General features: G+C 40.0%; 1 protein-coding gene across 4 annotated transcripts in view; it reads right to left on the bottom strand.

Annotated features, from left to right (window-relative positions):
* The window catches only part of TEX10 (testis expressed 10), a 48,974-nt gene extending 25,111 nt beyond the window's left edge, over positions 1 to 23,863 (bottom strand). Inside the window, exons 1-10 of one of the 4 annotated variants that reach the window (XM_030509856.2) lie at positions 23,734 to 23,863; positions 23,202 to 23,305; positions 20,197 to 20,385; positions 18,720 to 19,426; positions 13,457 to 13,700; positions 11,813 to 11,925; positions 10,198 to 10,436; positions 8,588 to 8,723; positions 3,457 to 3,632; positions 2,501 to 2,678 (exon numbers count right to left, since the gene is read on the bottom strand). In XM_030509856.2, the coding sequence (XP_030365716.1) occupies positions 2,501 to 2,678; positions 3,457 to 3,632; positions 8,588 to 8,723; positions 10,198 to 10,436; positions 11,813 to 11,925; positions 13,457 to 13,700; positions 18,720 to 19,426; positions 20,197 to 20,376 (1,973 nt within the window). In that variant the 5' untranslated portion in view covers positions 20,377 to 20,385; positions 23,202 to 23,305; positions 23,734 to 23,863. Of the gene's footprint in view, positions 1 to 2,500; positions 2,679 to 3,456; positions 3,633 to 8,587; positions 8,724 to 10,197; positions 10,437 to 11,812; positions 11,926 to 13,456; positions 13,701 to 18,719; positions 19,427 to 20,196; positions 20,386 to 23,097; positions 23,306 to 23,733 lie in introns of all 4 variants that reach the window. The other 3 variants (XM_030509837.1, XM_030509846.1, XM_030509867.1) reach the window with 3 other exon arrangements.
* Positions 23,864 to 23,917: the final 54 nt, after the last annotated feature.

Genomic DNA, 23,917 nt, shown 5'->3' on the forward strand with positions numbered 1-23,917 from the left:
TCAACCTGTTTTCAGGTACCTCCAGTGAGGCTCCTACACAGCCTATTCCATTATGGGTCTCTGCTTTTAGCAAATTCTGCTAGCACTCAAACCAAACATTTTTCTGACATTGAAGGTCTGTATTTATAATCTTGCTAAAACTCCCATTCTCCCATTCCTTTTCAACAGCCTTTTACACACATGGTTCCCCCTCCTTTCCAGCCTTATTTGCCTAACAATACCTATTTGTCAATCATCCTCCATTACCACAATTCACTATCATTCTTTGTCTGCTCTCCTTTAAACCCAATCCAGTTTGCCCACCTCATTATCTAAAAGCAAGCCACAAAACTGGACACAATAATCCTGCTTGGCTTTTCTAATAAGAGATGCAAAATTAGTTCATGTATCCTGTATGCAATGACAGGTTTCGAAACTCATAAAGGCCAGCTAAGGTTCACATCTAGAAAACCTAGTAATGTCTCCTTAACTGCACAACTTCTTTCCCAAGGAAGAAGATGTATCAGACTCTTCTGTTCTTGAGAAACTAACCTTATTACTTATCTCCCTAACTTTGCATGCTTAAGTTGCCAAAGCAACTTTTTTTAGGACATCCCCCTCAGCAGCTACTAGCATTTCTGACTTCATTTTGATTCTCTAATTCTTTAAGCTATCCTAGGATAAAGGTTTTAGGATTAAAAAAAATCTATGGTCATGACAGTAAAGGAAAAGAAAAATTCATTCACAAAACAAATTTTAGCTATGTATCAAGAAACTGAGCCACAGCTAAAAAAATGTATTATAGATAAGCCATTTAAAACTTACAAGTTTAAGTTGGCTATAAAGGTGAAAACGTACTTTTCAATACCGTTGCATTCACTTTGTCTGTAAAAGAATCATTTTAATATTGCCAAGGATTTGCAATATTTTCAGATGTGTTTCTAAGGAAGACTGAGTTCCTGTGTTTAACACTGATCCCTCTCAATGAGGTGGTACGGTGTTATCAAACAAAACCAACACCTAATCAAGAGTACTATCTCTTTTCCAAGTTTCATCAGAACTTGCAATCACCCAGAAAAAGGAGGACTGTTAGGGCTTAGCAATACAAGAAACTGCACTAGTATAACTGCATTAGTACTTTTTCTTCATCTAGTTATTTCAGGTTGACTTCTTGGGTAGATAATTCACAATCTTTTAATCCAACTTAGTTTAAAACGTGTTCCAAATGCCATAAATTAAAATACTTTCTTTGTACCTCTGAAAAATAAGAAGTTGCTGCTCCTCCTCTGTTGTCAGGATGTAACAGACTTTTGTTACGAACACTGCTCTCCAGCTGCATCTTGCATCTTCTGCCAAAAAGATCAAATGCCTACAACCCACCTGCAGCTTTCTCACAATCTTTAGAAAACAGTTATGCTATTACTATAACAACCTCCCACACTGAAAATTTGCTAAGATCTAACAACAAAATAAGTTCCTGAATGCTTCTTACTGACTTCAGTTCTCACAATGATTGTCTTTGACTAGGGTATGGTTTGCTGCTGAATTTCCAGTATATGGCAGAAAACTCTTCTTTCTTAAAATTTGAGATCTACCTTCCCCAAAATAGACAGAATTTCATTTTTATAGTTGTATTGCATTATATATAGGATATTATAAATTTCCATCACCATCACTTCGTATGTTAATCATCTTGCTCCGACGTTATACAGCTAATATGTCTGTATACACAATATATAACACAAAGCAAACACAGGCCTGTATTTGACAGTACATTGTGTTGCATCATATTTTAATAAAAAAGTAAGTTCCAAAAAGCCTAAAGAAAAAAAAAAAAAAATCAATTTAAGCATAATCCATATAAGATTAATCCCTACTTATTTATCCAAGGTTCAACAATATCAAGCAATGGAGAAAATCATGTATACTTCTTCCAGAAGCAGCAAAGCAAAACACTCTTGTGAAATCCCAGCAAGCCTTCCACTCGTTTCAGTGAACAGCAACCTCTCTCCCTGACTTCAGATGAAAAATTATGCTCTTTCAAGCCACGACAAAACCAAGAAGAGCATGAATAATTTCTAACAAGACACTTGCGTAGCAACTATGATATGGCTGTTTAAGTGCAGTAATTAGGGTTGGACAGGGCTTTGAACAACCTGGTCTAGTGTGAGGTGTCCCTGCCCATGGCAGGGGGGTTGGAACTAGATGATCTTAAGGTCCTTTCCAACCAAAACCATTCTGTGAGTCTATGAATTATAGGAAAAGCAAGTTTTAAAAATGTGAAAACAAGCAGAACATGAGAATACGCACGGGTTGGTTATTTTTCACTATCAACAGTGTCACATCAAAGTATTTACAAGAAAAATCTGCAGTCAGTGGCAGCAGACAGACCACCAGTGATGACCAAAGGGTGCTCAATACCACGTACCGTTCCAGATAACTGATTTGATGTTATTAACAGGGCGGGGAGGGGGTACTGATTGGGTTATTTTGCAGTGCAAACTGCAGCGCGTCGCCGTACCTCATGCGCAGGATCCCGATGAGCGTGGCGGCCAGTTCGGAGGACATCCTGCCCATGATGCAGCAGCGGCTGAGGCCGGCGAGCAGGCTGGCGGGCAGGCAGGGCAGGAAGTACACGAGCTGCACCAGCCGCCGCTGCGCCTCGGCCGGCAGCAGCACCAGCGTGCCCTCCAGCGGATCTGCCGGCACACACACACAGTCAAAAGCTAAACACACTCTGCTGCCGTTCCCAACGCTTCCACAGCATCAGCGCCTCATGCAACGCACCGCCGCCATCCCGCACGGACCTCGCTCTTTTCTAACTGTTCTTATTCAGTTAAGAGCCTATAGCGCTTGCTGCTGAAGGGAGGACAATATAACACGAGGGGGGAGAGAAATGGGATAAAAAAGAAAAACCCAAGGAGAATCAATACTACCAAAAGCAGCTTTCATAAAACCTGAAGCTTCTAGTCTAAGAGATTAAAGTCCCACTAACCTGAACTGAAAATTTTAATCTTGTTACTAGCCTTTAAGAAATTACACACATAGTTTTAACTTTTATTAACCTGTATATATATAACCAATTAACAAGGGATAGGTTGGATATAAGAAAGAAGTTCTTCACTGTGAGGGTGGTGAGGCACTGGCACAAGTTGCCCAGAGAAGCTGTGGATGCCCCATCCCTGGCAGTGTTCAAGGCCAGGTTGGACGGGGTTTAGAGCAACCTGGTCTAGCGGAAGGTGTCCCTGCCCATGGCAGGAGGGTTGAAACTAGATAATCTTAAGGTCCTTTCCAACCCAAACCATTCTATGGTTCAAGTTTAACCTTTATCATAAGGGACTGACCCCATCTCCACCCCTGCCCCACACGCACAGACTTTACATTCATCTAGGAGAGAAACGCCAGTATTTTTCACCTAGCGCAACTTCCCCGCCAAGCGATAGACAACGCTCATCATGCTGTAGCATAAAAGTTTACCATATATTCGAGCAGCAGTGGCTTGTAAACTTTGTAGTAATTCCTTGTTTGAACGAGAAGCAGCAGAATGAATGATATCAATCAGCTGATTCGAAAGCTCAGGGTTTCTCAAGCCAAGCAGAGCGAGTTGCTGAGGTAAGCCAGCCAACCAACGAGACAAAACTTTACTTCGACTTCTAAAAAGAGAAGGAAAATTAGTTGGGGGGGCAGACACACAAACAAAACAACAAAGCCCCCAGAAACTTATTCTTTCCAGTCTTGACTAAGTTGGCTTTAGTGTCAGATACAATTCAATTACAATAAATTGCAATACTGTGATTTGCTGAGAATATTCCACCAGAAGATCCTAGCACACTGGTGTGCTACTACATTTACATCAGAAATATTCATCTGATCCATACGTTTTGCACTGCGTATTTCCAACTCTTTCAGAAACTGTTTGTCTGAACTGACTGTATGCTGGCAAAGCAACATTCCCATTTATCATTAGTTTTATCAGTTTCTATTTAAGGAGTCATGAGTCAGGCTAAAAAGCTATGACATTACTACACCCTCAATACTGCTTAACCCCCCAATTAAGCTACTACGCTTTTACTAGACTTTCAGATTCAATTCTACCTTTGCTGACGTCTTGCTTGCCAGTTCAGACACCTGTTAAAGCAGAATGAAAACTGCAACTGGTGGAACATGGCACAAAACAACTTTCTTACTGAAGTGTAGCGTCAAACACTCTCCCCTTGTCCATGCAGCCATTTGTCATAGAGGGCTATCACATTGGTAAAGCATGATTCGCTTTTATATATACACATGCTAGTTTGTTCCTGATTACCCGCAGATCCTTTACATGTTCACATATTAATTCCAAGCAATGGGCTGCATGATCTTCCCAGGGACCAGCTGAAGCTTATAAGCCTGAAATTCCCCAGATTCCCTTCAAATTGGGTTAACAGCAGCCTTTTCTCTTTATCATGTCACTGCTCATTGCAAGGGGGTTGGACTAGATGCCCTTTGAAGGTCCCTTCCAAGCCAAACTATTGTATTCTATGATTTTCCCAGTCATTCAGGACGTCCTGCAGCCGCCATGGTTCTTCATGTATGACAAACAATGGCCTCACTTTCATGAGACAACTTTCTCTACCGCCTCAAGTACATCCCTGCACATCTATCTGGCCCATGGATTTGACTACATTCAGGTGATCAGATTTCTTGCTATATTTAAAAGAGGCTTTTTATTTAAGATCTTACTTGTTTCTGCTGCAATGTCTAGCTCACTATTGACTCTACCCAGAGCCTCAAGCAAGCACAACTGAGACGTTTTAAACAAATCAAACATGAGTGAAAGGAATCCATAGCTTAGGTTGCCCCTGCAGCTCTTACAATTTGGTCTTTCTTGGGCATGAGCAACTACAACTGAATGAAGTATCAAATGATTTTGTTCAAAGATACAATAATTCCATGTATCTTCTGCTACAGCTTAGTATCTTAAAAGTTACACTTGCTTTTTTTAACTCCCAACCTTAGTTCACAGGTAGGCATGTAGAAGCAGAAATACCAATCACAGGATTGTTTGCAACTGCCTGGTTGAATTCTACATTCAAAAGAGTCCTGTAAGTTGCTAAGTGCACCAATTTTTGTTTTGTACAAATACACCTCTTCCCTCCTCCACCATTCCCTCAGGTAATCCATTTCTTTCAGTTTATTTCCAGGTAATGCTTCTTGCTTTGTGTGCCAGTCATTCTTGATAACATGAAGTTTAGCTTTGTGAGAACTCTCAGGAACCGTAATAAGTAGCCTCTCTCCAGTTACACCACTGCCACTGTTGTCACCTGCGTGCTGTATCCCACTGCACACACTCGTATTCTTTAAGTGAAATGCCATCTTTTATACCAAATCCACCACCTGCATTACCTGTCTTTAAAGGTAATAGTTAAAGTTCTTATTATCTGCATTTTCACACACCAGTTCTCCCCAGTTTCTGGAATAAAATTTACCTAATCCTCCTCTTTTGCATTCATTTGACAGCATTCAACTCAGTTTTGTTTACAGCACTGTTGTTTCCATATCTGAGGACTCTGACCATCCCTTGTGTTTGACACAAAGTATAATAATCTTTATAAATACTATCTTGTCACACTTTTCAGTATCAAAGGACATCCTGAATTCATCCCGATTTCAGACCCACTTCTTCCCTTATCCTATAGTGTGATGGTTAAGAAGCTTTTGCTATTTTCATATCCTACGAAAAAATAAAAAATTCACCTTGACATTTAGGAATTGCTATCCCTAACCTGCTTGTCAGAAAGACAGGAATGGAACAAGTTTGCTTATCAATTCCTTTTTTCCCATTCTCTGTAAGCACTGTTTACCATAAACACCTCCTAAAAGCTGGTCAGAAACAGAAAAAAAATTGGACAAGCTCTTCCCTAGCCTAACACAAATTTTCATTTGTATTTATGACTTGATTCTCCAGACTTTCTTTCCCCATTCCAATCAATTGGCATCATTCATACTTCAGGGAACTCCATGTAATTAGGTTTTTTCTTTCCTTTAAACGTCTTTGGTGCTGAGCTTTAAAACCTGACAACCTCCATTACAGGTCTGCTTTTATTTATTCTTTCTAGCTCAAACTGAAACAATCTTAAAGACCAATCTTATCTTTCATCGGCTACAGTATCTATGACACTCGGGCTTATCAAGTCAAGTATCACTTATAAATCAAAAGCATTTCACCAGCTTACTACAAAAGGGATGATTACATGAATGAAGCTGCCTACTGTAAATGAAGTTCAAAGCAGGTCTTTGAAGGTGTCAACAACAGTAGCATAATGATAAAAATTGTTTCATTTTCAAAAGACCTGATAAAATCTCTCACCAAAAACTTCTTAAAGGAAACTAAATATCCGTGACGTTAAGAGGGTAGGGCCTTGCATAGAGAGATTAATTGTGTTGAGCAGTAGAAAAAGCCTGGAGAAGAGACAACTGAAGTGGGTGAGTTGGAGGTGGACTCAACACAGGTCCCAAATCACTTGATACGCAAATGGTAATTTGATAGGAATAAAATGTTTGCCTTCTCTTCCCACATAAGTGGGTGCCGGTATCAAATGAAGCTGTCTTCAGACAGCTGAGATTTGTCACTCCTTGCCAGAGGATGCTGCAGTTGCTCTTGATTTAGACCAGTCTACGGAATAACGAGAAAAGCTCATGAAAAAGACATCCACTGAGTGGTACTAAATGCAAAGAAGCCCTGCACAGTGAGGAAGTACAGGCTTTGAATTGTTGGAAGTTTAAAGTACTGTGTAAAAGTAATTCTTCCGTTCTTCCTATACATCTGACATAGGTCAGTGCTGAAGGCAGGCTGTGATGCCAAATAGCCTTTTAAGCCTCTATCCGTGTATACACAGGCATGTGTGTATGCATATATCCATGCAGTGACCACACATGTGTGTGTAGTGATTAGGGATGAAGATAATTAACATCAAGACCCACATATTAATTCCGAATCCTGTAATAAATCAATCGAGTTTTCTTTCACAGAGCAATAACAGGCCAAAAGCTCCTACCTAGCATCTGAATCAGATACACCTAAAAGACAATCAGCTTCACCTAAAAGTCCTTGGAAAACGTTCCAACATGAGTTCTGCTCCTCTTAGACTGCTCTTGACAAGCTTCTGAGGAAAAAATAAACAGGAAATGAGGAGAGCAGTCACAGGAGGACTGAAGGGGCTATGACATCAAACTGAACAGAACAATATGAACGTCAGGATCTACTGTGCAGTTCACATCTTGATTAAAGAAAAAAATCAAAACCAAACCCACTTGATGCTAAAAGAAATGGATCAGTACAGTACACAAACGTTATGTTGTCTTAAAATGTCTTGTTGGACATGGTTGCAATTATCCTTTTTACAAAGAATTTGTGTGATTGAATTCTTCTGTTACTAAAAATGACACAATTCCAGGTAGAATACCCAGAGAAACAACAGGAGAACTACTGCTATTTGTGATGTCTAAAGACAGAAAGTTAAAGCTTTCTAGATAGTTAGATGATGACATGAAACTAGATGAGATGCCCAAGACTTCCCGTTAAGGACAGAAAATAGTGGTTATGTAACCTCAGGGAAATTAGTATGACAAAGATCTCTGTTTCATTCTGGGTGCAAAGAGGAGGAAAATGGGATATTCCCAAGCCTTTTTCCTGTCTGTCTTTCAAATTCCCTATACTTTTACAATGTTCATAGAGTAGTGTTGGATATTTCTGGCTGTAGATCTCATTATATGTACTCTGGCATTACCATAACATAAGATTTAAGAAAGCAAATGAGTTGCAGAAGAGAATGCTGGGAGATGCCAGTACTTCTGGGGGCCCAGAGGTTTGGAGGTTTTATCTAGTAGCAGGAACAGGTGTCATGGGTATGATCTTACGTCTTTTTGCAGTTTTCAAATGAGGCAGGCTTGATGCAGCCCGATCTGTGTTTAAGGATTTTATGTAGGTGGAACCGATGACTTAGCTGAAAAATACCATCTGGAAAAGTTGAGACTGGGAGACAATCTGGACAAATTACACTTTCTCATCCTAAGATAACAGCAATATAGAGAGTAAGCTCCTCTTACTTGAAGCAAGTCAGATATCCAATAGATGCATGAAACTGGAAACCCAAAAGGACAAGAATATTTTCCTAAACCTAGTCTTTTTAGAACCATGCATCCAAAACAACAGATGAATATTTTTCTTAAAGAAAGTAAGTACAAGTCTAGAAAGACACTACCAGAACCACCAAACGCATTAAGCCAGAAGTCCATGACCTTGGGTTGAAGTAAAGGAAATGCTCTATGGCTGTAGCTACACAATCTCGACACACCTACTGACTACCACACAGCCAGTAACAATGAGCTTGTAGCAGTTTATTATAAGTTAAATTTTAAATCATTAAGATCTATCTAGTATTTACATTAAGAATAATAAGGTAATATACGTCTTAATCTCACAATGAACCTAAACTTTCAAATTTCAGTGACAGGGCCAAAACAGATTCAGAATGAAGTTTTATAACATCTACATCAAAATTCAGTATTCTGTCTTCTGAAATAAACATACTACATTGAAATGAAAGAATATGCAAATGCTTTTTACCTGATTCTTTGAGTCCTCAAATCTTCTTTTTGGTAAACTCTGCTAAAAAACTTCAGAAGCAACGTACGAACTGGAAAGAGGAGATTCCTCTGCTGGTATAGCGTATATACTGCTTTGATCAAGGGTTCTGTTGCCACTAGGTAAAAAAAACACAGAAAAATCTGAAGTAGTGCTACTTAATATTCTTATTTTATACAAACACACAGAAGAGTTATAATTTGTATCTCTACAACTATCAACATTTAACTCCAGACAGCTTCTGATTATCTTCAACATGGAGACTCCACGACCCCCCCAGGCAACCTGTGCCAGTGCTCTGTCACCCTAAACAGTGGAAAGGGTGTTCCTGATGTTCAGACACCATGTCCTGTGTTTCAGTTTCTGCTCATTGCCTCTTGTCCTGTCACTGGGCACCACTGAAAAGAGCCTGGCTCCCTCTTCTTTACACCGTCCCTTCAGATATTTACATACATTGACAAAAAGCCCCCTTGAGCCTTCTCTTCTCCAGGCTGACAGCCTCAGCTCACTCAGCCTTTCCTCACAGGAGAGATGCTCCAGTGCCTTCATCATCTTCATAGCCCTTGACTGGACTCTCTCCAGTATGTCCACAACTCTCTTGTACTGGGGAGCCCAAAACTGGACACAGTACTCCAGGTGATGCCTCACCCGTGCAGAACAGAGGGGAAGGATCACCTCCCTCAACCTGCTGTCAACACTCCTCCTAACACAGCCCACACCACCACTGACTGCCTTTGCCGCAAGGAATAGACATATTCCCAGATAAAATAGATTTGGAAGGAGATACAACTAACTGACAAAATATACTGGAGGGACATTTGACATCTTTTCATCTTACAATACCAACAATGAAACCTGCTGCTAAAAGGCAATGCATTTTCTATAAACTCTACTTGGCTAAGTGGCTGTGGAATCCACTTCTACCAGACTGCGAAGACACAATAGATCCATGGCACCTTTAGATCTACTGAAAAATTCCTTTCTTAAAAAAGTCCTACATCGATCACTTAACAGACATGTCAACCAAGGTCTTACCTGGAACATAACCAAAATACTGCACTGGTCCTGCAAGTCACAACTGGAAATGTGTTTTCTCTTGGAAAAGGATTAAAATTAAACATCTTGGAAAATATTGTACAGCACCTTCCATCAGAACTATCTTGGCATTCCATATAATCACAGCACGGTTATCTGACAGTACTCAAAGGGAGTCTACCAGCTATATGAATGATTTTAAATAAGGATTGAAATATTAAAGTATCATGCACCTCTACATCCTAATAATTATTTTCTTCAATGCGGAAAACTCATCTTCCCATTTATAATATATTAAGTAGTAAAAACAGAAAACAGGTACACAAACATATTAACACTTTGTGTATCAACAGTACAAATCTAACAGCATTCCTAAAAATCAAGCAGTTTTCAATGCTATACACAGGGATATGACCAAGAAATTCAATTTACATCTATAGACAAAATACATTATGATGCAACAACTGAGGATATAAGATGAAGTGACTTGAAAATGCAGTAAATCAAGCTCTTTGTCAGTGCATAACTTTGCTTCTCAGAAACTACTCATATCTTACCTTTGTTTTGCTGTATTTGCATTAGTCTCCAAGTCACACCAAGCAATCTGTTCACCTGCTTGCTATTCAGCTTGCTACCATCCTGAAGAGTATCTGTCACAAATTTCCTTATCATGTCCAGCCAACCAGAATCCATCTGAAGTGTTGAAGTGCTTGCTAGTGAAACCATTATGTCACACAAGGTTAAGTTCAGTAAAAGATGGTCTACGTTGTTTGAGGATGTCACACAATACTTGTTCCTAAGGGGGAGGAGAGGGAGAAAAGAAAAGTGAGATTTCAGAAAAAATATTTGTGCCTTTTAATATATGTTACTTTGGTAGAAATTATACTATGTATAAAAAAAAATCGTGTTAAAGTTTTAAAGCTAATACACATTTTAAAGTCTTCCATTTGACAACTGAGTGTTTGAAATTTGTTTTTCTGCCACTAAGGAAGCCCCAAACATCATGCGAGGTTTCCAAGTGCAGGCCTTTAATCCAATATATTGAGAAGCAAGGAAAAAAAAGCAACTATGTATTTTCATGGCACGAAGCTAAGTTTCTAAAAATCTTGAAGTAACAGTCAAAACCACCACAAAAAAAGAATTCACAAATTCACAGATTATTTTTCCTGCATTTATCCAACAACATATTTATTTTGAAGTGCAAGAATGGGACAAAACTTAGAGTGAAGAAGGATCAGCAGAAGTATGGTTAGTCAGGATGTCATCTGTAAGACAAGAAAGATGGTTGCATTTGCATTGCCTAACTACCAATTCTGATATTTTCAAGAAAGGGTGTTCAGGTCAAAACCTGGAAAAGCAGAACACCTTTTGGCTTATAAACTTAATGGGCAAAACTTGGCTGAAATGAAAGCATTTAAGGAGCTATACTGTATTTCTGACCTATGTGCCCTTCCAGGAAGGGAAAATGCAACAGTAATAAGTATCAAACGGGATTTCAGTCTCAAGTATACTTGCACCATGGTAGACCCTTAGTATAAAAAAGAGGTGGTTCTACCACTACAGCTCAATCTGCAGTGGCACAGTTTGCAAATATGCAAAACACAGACAGACAGCAGACGATACCCCTTGTACAAACACCAGTGTTCTACATAGGCTGCAATGGCACAGAATAGCTCCAGAACAGACTTCACAGTCTCACACCCAGGAGCTGAAAAAGGGAGACAACCTGCTACTGGCCTGTACCAGAACAAAATTAGTGCCCACATTCTGCCAGCTTAATAGTGAAGAAACATGTGAGTGTTTGTTTTTTCCTGCTCCAGTACTGGTTTGATATAAACGATAGGCACAATGTGTCCCATCCTCCCCCCTAGCTGTATTTATCCAGCCCTGTAATACAACTAGAGCGGGGGGGGGGGGGGGGGGAGGGGGGAGGAGGGAAGAGTTTTACCTATGTTTTGATGTAATTCAGCAGTCAGCTGAAGAAAACATGCTGAAATGTGAAACTAGTCAGACTAACACAAATCGCCATTTTAGCAATATGTAAATTCCAGATCAAGCTGTCGATAAAATACTTTCATTTCTCTAGGACAGCATTTGAATTTCTATCACAGGCTATTCAGACGACTTCCTATACAATACTTTAACAAAGAACAACCAAATCTTTATTTTTACCCTTTGCATGAGTCTTTCTTCTTGTGCTTTGCTGTTTCTTGTAAAGAGTAAGGAAAATGACGCATGAAGTGGTGTTTGAAATCAACAAGGTAATTCATTCGGAGCCACACATCCTGTCAAGGAAAGCAGATGACAGTCAGAAAACATGGTAGTAAGTGAAACACACTGATGCAATCATCTTCCAAAATCCACTACTGGAATCAATGAAAAACAGGAACTTTATCTTCTATTTGCAAGTGTTCATATATATTTGCTTTTAGATTAAATGTGAAGTCCTGTGCACAGACTTCCGGGTTCATAAAACAAAGGAGTAAAATTTTAAGTCAAAGTTGAGCAACAACATTTAATCCAGACTGGACCAGTGTATTTTCTTAGCACATACTAATGTGGCTATATGCGATATTAAACTGAGGCAGTTACAGACGTGAATTGAAAGTGCTTTTACATCAATTTTTTCAGGGTACTCAACATCAAAGGGAACTCTTGATTTACTTGTAGTGACTGTCCTGAGGTTTCCATCAAGATGTATTCTGACACTGCCTTCACCTTTCCCCATCATTAGTGTACTTGCTGTTCAAAGCCCACTGACAAAATGTTTTCCAGCCAAATGGCCATCCTCATAGAAAAAGGGATTATTTTCAACATTTTAAAATAATTTTACTTTGTGGGTTAGCAGAAACTCATAGTCACCATTACACAAAGTGTCCCGCAGAACTCAACACAAAAAAAGTCCTGCATTGCTATTAAATTGGTCAGGCAGAATAATCTTTTTGATATTCAAGTATTAAGAACAGAGGATGACCATTAAACTATCTCATAGATTAATAGGTTTCAACTAAGCATATTCAGAGTGGTATTCCAAGGTGTCTGTAATAACCACTTTGGCCTGTAAGCCTAAGGGCACAAAGCTTCCATTTTCAAACTCAGGCATTTGAATTCATTTTTCATATAAAGGTAAAACAAACAGCTGTCAAGAGATGCCTTCCAACTACTCTCAATAGCCAAAATGGAAAGTGCATTCCTTTCCCAGCTTGCAAAATCTTTGGAAGAGCAGCAACATACACACCAAAAAAAAAAAAAAAAAAAAAAAAAGGCAACTCATTTATCAAAGACAGACAAAATAATGAGAACATTTTCCAAAATTCTTCTTGAGGTTTTGATTCAATGTTTTCTGATAGTACCAACCATGACACAAAAATGTAGGTTGCACCAAGCAATTACAGGATTGACCTCATACCACTGTTAGCCCCTACCTTTCCAAGGGTTTAGGGTTTGTTCATTTCCACCCCCTTGCACTGATAAAACCAAGGAACAAACATTCTACACGTTGTCAAATTTATATTCTAGAGGTCATCTGGGAGACAGAATGCTCCTCTTCTCCAATGCCACTTTCAGTTCCAAAAGCTTTTGTGCCGTAGTCTATCAAGGATTCCTGGAGACTCTCGGTGAACTGACTGCTCACTTCAACAGATTCTTTTCTAGAGTAAAGAGACTTGACAAAAATCCAAACTCAAACTCCACTCAAAACCTAGGCTTTTTCTCTCTTCATGAAATATTTCCACTATTTCCAATCACCAAATCACTAGATTCCAATCAAAACAAAATGAACTGTCATCATCATGCCACAGATCACTTCTCCCTTACCATTTTGTATGTTTCATCATGTCGCTTTGTGAGTTTCCACAATAAATGTATTATACTAAGTACTTGCTGCATAAGCTGCTGAGAGTCTGATTCCAAGAGGTTTCCAAGAATGGGAGCTGATTGTGCAGGAGATGCTTCAATCCAGCACTCAATCAGTAACGGAATTATTATCTCAATAAAACCTTTTAGGTTTTCAGCCGAGGACAGGCCTTTTTCTGCACTGTCCATTACACCTGTCAGAGACCTAAATAACAAAAGCAAAAAGAAAAAAAAAAAAGAAAAAGAAAAAAAGATAAAGATCACACCTTTAAAGAACAGATTAGAGTAATAGCACTTTCCTGCTTCCTGAATAACAGCAAAAATTACTTCTTTTAATATATTAAATGTTTGCTTGCTTTCGTGCTAGGTATTTCAGTCAGGACAAAAGGGAGTTCAAACCACCTAAGCAAATCTGCTCCCAAGTCTCCTTGCAAGTCGTGTACTTCTGTAATAACTCCTTACATTTCAGTATTTCTTTCCCCACTGTCACATGTGGGGCCTATAAAGTGGAGAAACATGATTCGCATTACTGCATCACCTTCCGCCAACAGATCAAATCCACTGTACTCAGCACAACAAAATGAAAAAGCTGTAAGTTTTAAGCTCCTTGAAGCAAAATAATGAAACTGACTACAAAGTACTGTGAAATGCATGAGGTTTATTACAGTTAATAACCACCTCCAGCTATAATAAACATACTGGGTTTCATATTAATAGGAAAAAAAATATCATTCTGCAAAAATATAACTTGGTTTATATGTTTAATTATAATGCCCTGGAGAGAAACTGGCTGGAAGAGTATTAAAATTATCTGATATGAAGTTACACAAAAATTATCAAAACATGAGGAGATATAGCTTAAATTAAAATAACATCTCCCAGAAACCAAGAAAAACAAGGACTTCGCACCAACACTTCATTTGTGTTTCAAAAGGGATTATTAGAACAAATCACCAAATCCTACTCCTGGATAAGTCAGGCAATTTGTATCCATTTTAAAATGAAGGTTCTTAAAAGAAAACAACGAAAACTCTGAATAACTATTTTTAATTTTAAACAATACAGAGATGTTATAAAAACAGAAAAAAAGGCAACAATAATTTCAAATGATTTCTGACATCATTTTCCATTATGATTTTTGATACAGTTTTCCATGATTATTTTGTTTTCTAACTCACAGCAGCGAATTCCCATCATAATTCTAACTTCCTAATATATATAAAATTGGTACACTGAACCTAGTCATCTGAAGACACAGTAGACAAATCCCATCTTCCAGTTACAACCACAATGAATTCTAAAGCACCACTGGACAACGCAGTTGGTACCAGGACCTCACTGATAAGGTTAGGCTGTCCTGTAAATGCTATGCCATGACAGGACTACACACAGCTGAGATTCTGAAATGTCAGTAGTTGACTGAAACAGTTCTGAAGTAGTAAAGTCTTTATTCGTTTCTCTGAAAATAACACTGATGTTACAGCAGAGCTATGGAATTCCAGCAATTTATTTCTGGAACACAAAACCAAGAATCTCCCCCATTAAGAGTGAACAATGCATGAAACCTGAGAAGTTGGCAACACATACCTGAAGATTCTTAGAAAAGTATAACACACAACTATTTCAGTACTTTTCTGAAGCAAAGGATGGAAAAAGAAGGAAGAATACATGCCAAAATACTCCACCTACCTGCCAAAATCTGGGGAAGAATACTTAGCATAGCTTTCATGTACCCCTGCAAAAGAAGCCCCCACCTCTCAAGGTAAGGCTCCTTCAAATATTCAAAGTTAACCACCACAGGGATAAATAAAATCTGTTTGACAGTAACAAAGTATTACTGTCATCTGTCCAGTATGCATTTGATTAGTGCAATATCCTTAACAATACAAATTCACTGGAACTGGGAGGGTCTGATGTCAAATAAAGCGTTAATCTTTTTGTCCCACATCTGTTATTCGTTAATGGTAAGGCAGCTCTCAGAAACACTACAAAGCATATTATCTTCATATTGGTACGAAATACTAATGAGGGGAGCTGCAAGATATTTGTGTACCTCTTAAGCCGTCATTTCTCTTTAAAATGCCAATATTTTTATAAAGCAGGACCAAGCAAAAACAAAAAACAACTGTGTAACATATCTGCCATTTGACAGTAAGAGGACAACAGGAATTCAGCAAAGGGAAGTCAAGGAAGTGTAAAAGAAACAGAAAATAAGGAAACAACTTTCTGCTGCTTAAAATAGGAAAAGTCATTGGAAATGATTAAGTTTTTATGTCTCAGAGTCTAAGCCAGGTTACTGTTCTCCTTTTTTGTGTGCACTGACAACTGCAGCAAAGAAACACTAGGTACACTAAGTGAACTGTATTTTCCATTTCTATCTGGTGCATGGGTCACACCATATACATATTTATTCACTGTGCTTTGTCTTCCACCTTGGTGTCTCAAGTCATCTTCACTTTTCTCTGCAGCTTCATTTTGTCCTTTCTCAGCAGGAACAGAAGCTCTACCACTTCTCTTCAGCATCACCGCTTCCAGTCCAAGAAAAGATCACACACCTTGGTATCACCACATGTAAGTTGTGAAGGCTTCTGGTTTTCCACACCTGAAATGAGCCTGATGAAAAAAACAGCACAGTCAGCACACAAGGCAGAGGATATATTCTAGTAATGTCCTAATTCACTATAATCTTTAATTCACACACAGTAGGAAGACCTAGGACACAACAGAAAATAATCAAGCCTTCAGATTTGCACTGCTGAATCATCCAGCATTCCAGGCTCAGAAGCTTTACCTTTTACTAAACATTAATACCACAGACTGATTCCGAAAACCCCTTTCCATAACTGCTAGGTTACCAATAAGGTGCCACCCCATCTCAATGAATCTGCCAGATTAAAAGGATACAGGAACTTTTAAAATTTTGCATATTATTAGTGGTGTGTGGAAGCCTACTTTTTGAAGAACAAAGTTGAAACCTACTTTCAGTATTAGTGATGAGGCCAAAAATACACACAGCAATTAATCACTTATGGTTTGGTCAATTCACTGTCTGTAGTTAGGACTTGACTACTTGCCTATTGACTTCTTTAAACAAAACCAGACACACTGCAATTTTGGAAGTACTGCCAATGAATGAAGAAGCACTGCAGATGGTTTGCACCTCTTATTAGGAAGAATTTCTGTCTTTGCAGTAGAGGCCACAGCAGAGGCCTGGAAATGCCTGTAAAAGGCCACAGCTGGGACTGACATAGGCAGAATTAAGGATCTCCAGATCATTAGAAAAGATTTCAGTGGTAGACACAAAAAACCACCACAATAAACTTCCACTCTTAGAATTTTGCAGACATCCACCAAAAAAAGCTGTACTGACCCTTTGTGCAAAATGAATACATCAAATATATGTGCAAATACAATAAAATGAGAACATGTTAGTACCTTCTGCAGATGCCCATTCTCTTTCCATTCTTCTGTTCTGCTTCCATCAGTTTGCTTTGCCAGTCTCGCCTTGGATTCTACCAATATTTCCTTCTAATCTTCTGGCTCCTCCTCATGCTTGCAAATGCCTTTTTTTAAGTATTTATAACCAGAAGCGGATCACGATGTTTCACCAAAATCTAGCTCCTCAGAAAAGCAGAATCCAATTCCAGTGACACCAGATGTAAAGTTTAGTTTCCTAGACCTTGGATACAATGCATCTTCAGCTATTACAGGGCATGGTATATCACACACTGCATATCATTCAGGGCACAATAAAAGAATCCTCTGATATGTGGTGGTACACAATTGTATGCTTCTGACTGCAGAGATGAAGTCCATAGGACTATGTTGTGCTCAGAACTGAACCTTTCCCCATGCCTCAGATGGGCTTCACAGGTCTTACTTTCCAACTAGAATTTTACCTGCAGCAGATACTATTGGTCATGACTGAACTCTTATGCTATACTAACAACCACTTGTATGACAATAAACTGAACATTTTACTTAGCTTAATGTAAATTTCCTATACTTACCACCAGTAATATGCTACCTACTGAGAGAAAGCCTTGTAGAGTGGGAATGGAATTGTCTCCATGATAGAGATGGAAACCAGCTGATAATTCAAGCCAACACCTGTGGTATTAAAAGAGAACACCTCTTCTTCTGCACTTCATTCACTTGAAGATATGAGCCGGACATAGCAGTGGACTAGGCAGTGGGGTTTATACCCTTTTCTGCCACTGATCTCCTAGATAAGGTGCATAAAGCAATTACACCAAACTTTTTCAGTCTCCCCACAACAGTAAAACAAGGATCATGGTTTCTCTTAAAACCACCTTAATATCTACGGATTACAAGTGCTGTGTAATGGCTTAACAGTTTCTGGTTTTCAAGTAGTTATTCTAGGTCTCCTACCAGCAGGTAAAAAACATCTACAGAAATGGATATACATGAGGATGCCAGTGTTTGTACCGTAAAGTGGGGTGGGAGATTCCCTTCTAGTTTGAGGAGTGGGTGAATTAGAAAGGAGAAAGAGAAATAAAGATGGTTAGTTATTTCTCCCATAACTTCAGCCCACATCTATGTAGAGTACTACAAAAAAGCACACAAACTTTTCTGTGCTTAAGCACACTACGTTTTCTTCCATATTCATCAACATGTCTCAGACATCTTTGATCCATAGTAAAGATATAAACTAGTGAATTGATTACAAATATATAGAATCAAACTCAAGAGAACACAGCCTAACACATCTTACCATGCTGTCCTTTCAAAAAGGAGCTACATTCAAAGAAAACAGACTCCTAAACTTACAATAGACTCTTGGGGGTAAAAGCACAAAATTCCACAGAATTCATTATCACAGTGTAAGAAACTAGCTTATGTTTAAAGAAATTTGCCTGCTTGCCCCCAGGTCTATTTGATATCCTGCAACAACCTGCAGTCATCAGTTTGCACTCCAAAAAAACCCACTAGAGTTGGCCTTCCAAAATTATTATGAATAGCATAAAATAAAGCTTTTATTTGATAATGGGGAAGTTCATCATATACACATAACACAGTTATCTGGTGACTATTTCCATATTTTCAAGCCACTGCAGTAAGGCTGCAAATTACACTAAATGCCCTAAATATGGCTAATCCCACAATAAAAGTTAAATTGTTGTCTTCAACAGCAACAAAAGACAGTTTAACATTGTGATCACAGAGTTGACATTAATTCCCAAATTAGTGAACATTTTCTCACCTCAGTCTAAATGATGAGTTGATCTTTGGTCGTAAGCCGCCATTTTCAAACAGCTGTATGCACTGCTGATTATTTGCATGGACCTTCCAACTTATACATATTGGGTTCCTCACAGAACGAGGGCTGTCCTTTTGTTCTTGAAGCCCTTCATCCTCTATTTCACTGGAACCATCTACCACTGCTTGGAGAAACTTCTTGAGCCTGGTAAGTACATTCAACCTCCACTGCTGGGAGGTTACTCTGCGATTGGGGTTAACAGAGAGCATCCAGGAAAGTTTCTCTCGGCTTTTCAGTCTTTTTGACAGTTGCTGGTGAGAAATAAGCTCTACAAAATTCTTCAACAATATACTGCTGCGGTCTGTGAGAAGGGCTGGGTACGCTTCCAGTAAAATGTCCAAGACTTTCAATGAATCTTCCTGAATTCCCTCACTGATATGAGTCATGGCACTGGAGAGATGGGCACTTACCAAAGGGAAAAACGGAGCAATCTGTTCCGCTCTTATTTTTGAAGCCAAGAATTGCAGCAGGTGAACAGCTGCTCCTCTGACACCAGAATCTTTGTCTGTAAACACAGCTGCCACCTCACTTACTATATTTGAAAGGTGGGCATCAATTACAAATGGATACTGAGACAGGAGATCTTTGAGCCCAATAAGTGCATTATGCTTAACCCCAGGACTATAGTGATGCATCTGTGAAAGCAGATCCTAAAAGGAAAGAAACATATTATTGCTTTAAGCAATTTAAATTTCTTTGCCTATTTCCAGAACTTTTTTCTTAAACACTCAAAAATACAGAATCTATTCTGATGTACTGCTATTTATAACAGCATAACATGTTCAGAACAAATATAATATTAAAGCATAACAATGAACAAATCACCAAAATTCAATGACAGGAAAAACAAGATACCATGACTTGTCGTTCAGATAATTAGAAAATCTTCATTCTTAAGTTTATGCACAACCCTACTGACTTAACAGAGGAATGACCAAAAATAAGTCCTCTCACACTTGTTCTCAAAAGTAGAACTATGAAATCCCAGTCTCAACAGCTTTTTTCAGTTCAAGCGAGAGCTGCAGGACAATGCAAAGGAAGGAAAGTACAACCACCACCCAAAGAAATACAAGATATTTTAAAAGCAATCTCAGGAAGTCTAGTTTTTAAAACCCTGTCCTTAAGTTATGATCCAAGACTTTCAAAAACTGAATGTTAATCTCATATACTTAAACCAGCATGCAACTTTAGTTTTTGCACAGCAGAAAAGCTTTCCTTTGCGTTACACACTAGTCCAGCAATTTCATTCATTTAATTCATGGGTCAGGTTACTGCCGAGGACAAAGGGGCTGTACTCAGATACTGCTGGGTTGTTTTGGTTTTTCTTTAAAGAAATATTTTTTTCTCAACTCTAGTAAGCATAGCAAACCTAAATAACAAGTAATTTTCTATCATCTCAGAACAGAATGTCACAGTGTACCTTTATGTTAAGTTTTCTATTTTGCGTAGGAAGCACTCCATCTTCTTTGAGCTGCTCAGGAATTTGTATGGCCTTTGTTTTGAAGGTAGTATCAGTTGCATTCTCTAGTCTTGGCTTTTTTTTCCCAACTTTTAATTTCACTTTCTGGAAATCTTCTTGATGTTTCCTTTTTTTAGTCATTCTGATTCTCTGCAAAAAAATATTTAGAGTTTTAACTTGATCAAGTACACTACAAATGAATACTTTTTCCATCAAAGAGCAGCAACTTCCTAATGAAGGCTACTGGTTTTATGCTTTTTCCTTCGCACAAACTAGTATCTGCTCCCGAGACAAGATGCTAGGCTACACAGACATGCAGACTGATTCAGTACGGCTGTTTATTTCGTATGCAGAAAACCCTCTGCTGCTCCTTTGGTTGTCTTTCCTCTGGGAACTACTTTACTGAAAAAGATCACTGAAGTATCTGCGCCTTCCACTGCTTTGTTGCACTAAATTGTTGGGTTTGTTTTGGTTCAAAAAGTTCCTGCCAATAAATCAACCTTTTACATAGCTGACTTATCAAGCCAAAAGAGCTCAGTGAACCATTTCATTTAATGTGTACATTGTTTCCCAGCTCAATCATTAATAGCATACACTCTGCACAGGCAAATTCACAGGTTCAATCAGGCCTTCACTTATAACAGCAGTACACAAGGCTCAAGAAAACTTCCACTACACACTGAAAAGTCCAGTCTGCGCATTAAAGAAAAAATAGCAAGAAGGGAGGGGGAAGGAAGGGTGTTAAATGGGCACATAGACAGTAAAAAGAGACAGAAAAATTAAGTCGTATTTAATAAGGCGTAAGAAATAAGGCAGCATGAGTAACTATACTTACAAGTCATACAGACATACTAGATGTACAATAACCGAAACAAATTGAAACCCACACTTGAGTTTCTGAATGATCTCTTGGCTTTGATATCTGTACTGATAGAAGTACTCTTAATTCTACCAGATTAAAAAAACCCCACCCAATACACAGAAAACAAAACCAAACACTACACCACAGGTTGCTTTAATCTTCCTTCTCTTGATTTCTGTACCTCTAAATTCATTCATAACAAGACTCCAGAAGCTGATGTCACAACTCTCAACACCACATACAATTGCACCTAGATTTCTCTTAAGACAGACCATGAATCCACCCATGGTCTGGTAACTCCTAGAAGTGGCTGCAGAGATTACTTACTATTTAAAAGGGGGAAGGGGGAGACAAGCACAACGCCATTAATTATGATGGTTCGGGTTCAACATCTCACAAGTCTATAACGGTAACAGGTATAGAGCTGGAAATCCAAACACTTCCAGACAGTCCATGCTGTCAAGTACATAAACTTTTTATTTCTTCTCTCTTTCAAACTACTCTTTGGGTAACCAGGTTTTGCACATTCTTAATATCTGAACTATACACAAAGAATTGTGAACACAATGTTCATGTTTTTAAGACCTAACTAACTAAAAAAAACCCAAACACGCACAAAAAACCCCACAGCTGACTAAACCCAAAAATTTCTAAATGAACATCCAAACAATGGTTCTTTTATGGTGGATACAATCATCATTCACTCTAGAAAACAGAATTCTAGAGCTGATTTTCCCAACGGCCTTCGAACTCTAAATTTGTGCTGAGTTACAGTGTTTCATATACATGTAACAAGGATAATCATTAAAGAATGTTTTAAACCCAACTGTAATGTTCTATCCTTTTTAAGAGCATTTAAACTGATTATACAAACATTTGACTACAACTTAATTTCTGCTTTTCACATGCTAGCTTAAAACAGTTACATGCAAGACCCTTTTAACTGAAGTGTAAAGTTAGCCTAAGCAACCTCTCAACTGAAAAGCTTTTTAAAAACCTCTCCTTGTGGTGCCAAAATAGAAAGGTCCTTTAGCGTCCAACTGTGACACCTATGGTTTTAAAAGCTTTTGATTTTTACCAAATGCAGCTTTTAGGAAAGAATTACCACAAGGTTTTCACTACTTGATTGCACGGCATACAGAAATAGCTAAAAGCTTTTGACATGAGTGTGATTTCCACTTTCAAAGCTTGCCTTAATGGAGATATTTAGGAAGCCTCACTCCGTAAGACGAAATGTTTGGCCTCCGATTGCCATTAAGAACTTGACAATGCAGGTGCACACACACCTGGACCAAGTAAATTAAGTTCTTTTGAAGGAGGAGGTTTCTCCTTCTAAAACAAAGCAGCACAGTTTACCTTGCACTGCGTATTTTGGAAATGATTTATTGGAAATCTAAGCACATCCATTTCCAATTCATAGGTACCATGCCAAACCAGAGAGAAAACGGTTGCAAAACCAAAGCCATTAAAACACCCCAGGACTACATAATAAGACATTAAGCAAAACTGTATACAGCTTATGAATTTATGTAAATATTTCAATGAGAGGTCTTGCTGAAACAACTGCCTTTTGACTCCAACTGTATTTTCAGCTGGCTCTCCTCCAACAGAGCTGAGCTAAGTGCACCCAACAGCTTACACGCCAATACAGTTTTACGGTCCAAAGCATTAAACTAACCTCAAATCAATACCGGCTTCCTTTAACACACAGCTGTACGCAGCACTTCTCAAGAGCTACTTCAGGTGTCAGTGAGCCAGCCTCGCCTCAGGCTTAGGGAAACAAGAAGGGAACCAAAAAGAGCAGCTGCTTCACCTGTAATTTACTCCCTCGCAGCTCTGAGGTAGTATCCTCAGGGAATCTTGCTACCAGCATAATTACGAGCTCAAGCAATCAGGAAAATCCTGAGGAACGAGACGGCAAGGTACATGCCCTAACTGCTCTCACCTGATCAAAGCTTCCCACCTGGACGAGCTCTCTCCCAGCAAAGGGCAATACTCACTCGCAGTTAGCTTCCCGAGGCTCCCGCGCTGAGCAGCACATCCCCAGCCACCACAACACCCAGCCACCACACACCGCGCCGCGGACGCCGTACCCCAAACCCACAGCGCTGCTGAAGCGGCGGCGGCGCCTCCTCCCGCAGCTCTAGGCCGTTAAACCTCCTTCCTCGCCGTCCCGGGACATCTTTCGGCGCCTCCCCTCCAGTCGCCCTGTGAGGCGTTTAAATAAGGCGCGTTAGTGCCGCCCGGCGCTGCGACCGCCGCCGCAGAGGCGGCGAGTTCGGCTCCCAGGAGCTCCGCCGCCGCGGCGCGGGAGAGCCAAGGAGCGGCAGCAGCTGAGGGAAGCCGGCGGCCGAACAGCCGCACGCACGCCCGGGGGAGGTGGGGTAGGAGCGGCGGCAGACGCCGCCCGCGGCCGGGGGCGCCGAGGCCGCCGGTTTCCCGGGAGCGGCACGCCCGCGGCTGCGCTCACGCTTTCCCGCCGCCCTGCGCAGGAGCGTACAGGAAGGGGGTGGGTCACACAAAAGGCGGCCGTTCGCGAGGGGCAGAGCGAGCCCGCTGGACCCGGGCCGCCACCGCGGGCAGGCCCGGCCCGGCCCGGCGCGTCCCCCCGCGCAGCCGCGGCGGCCGCCACTCACCAACCACGCGGCAGCGAGCCCCCTTCCGCCCCGACAGCCTGCCCGGAAACGGCCGCCCACGTGAACGGCAGCACCAGCGAGCGCCCGCCGCGCGAAGGAGCGCCCTTCCTTCCGCTCCGCCCGCCCGCTCCGCAGCGACCCCGGCGATGGCGCCACCTGCAGTGGCGGCGAGCGGGAGCTGCGG

Source organism: Strigops habroptila, chromosome 1, assembly GCF_004027225.2.
Source record: "Strigops habroptila isolate Jane chromosome 1, bStrHab1.2.pri, whole genome shotgun sequence".
Lineage (NCBI taxonomy): Eukaryota > Metazoa > Chordata > Aves > Psittaciformes > Psittacidae > Strigops > Strigops habroptila.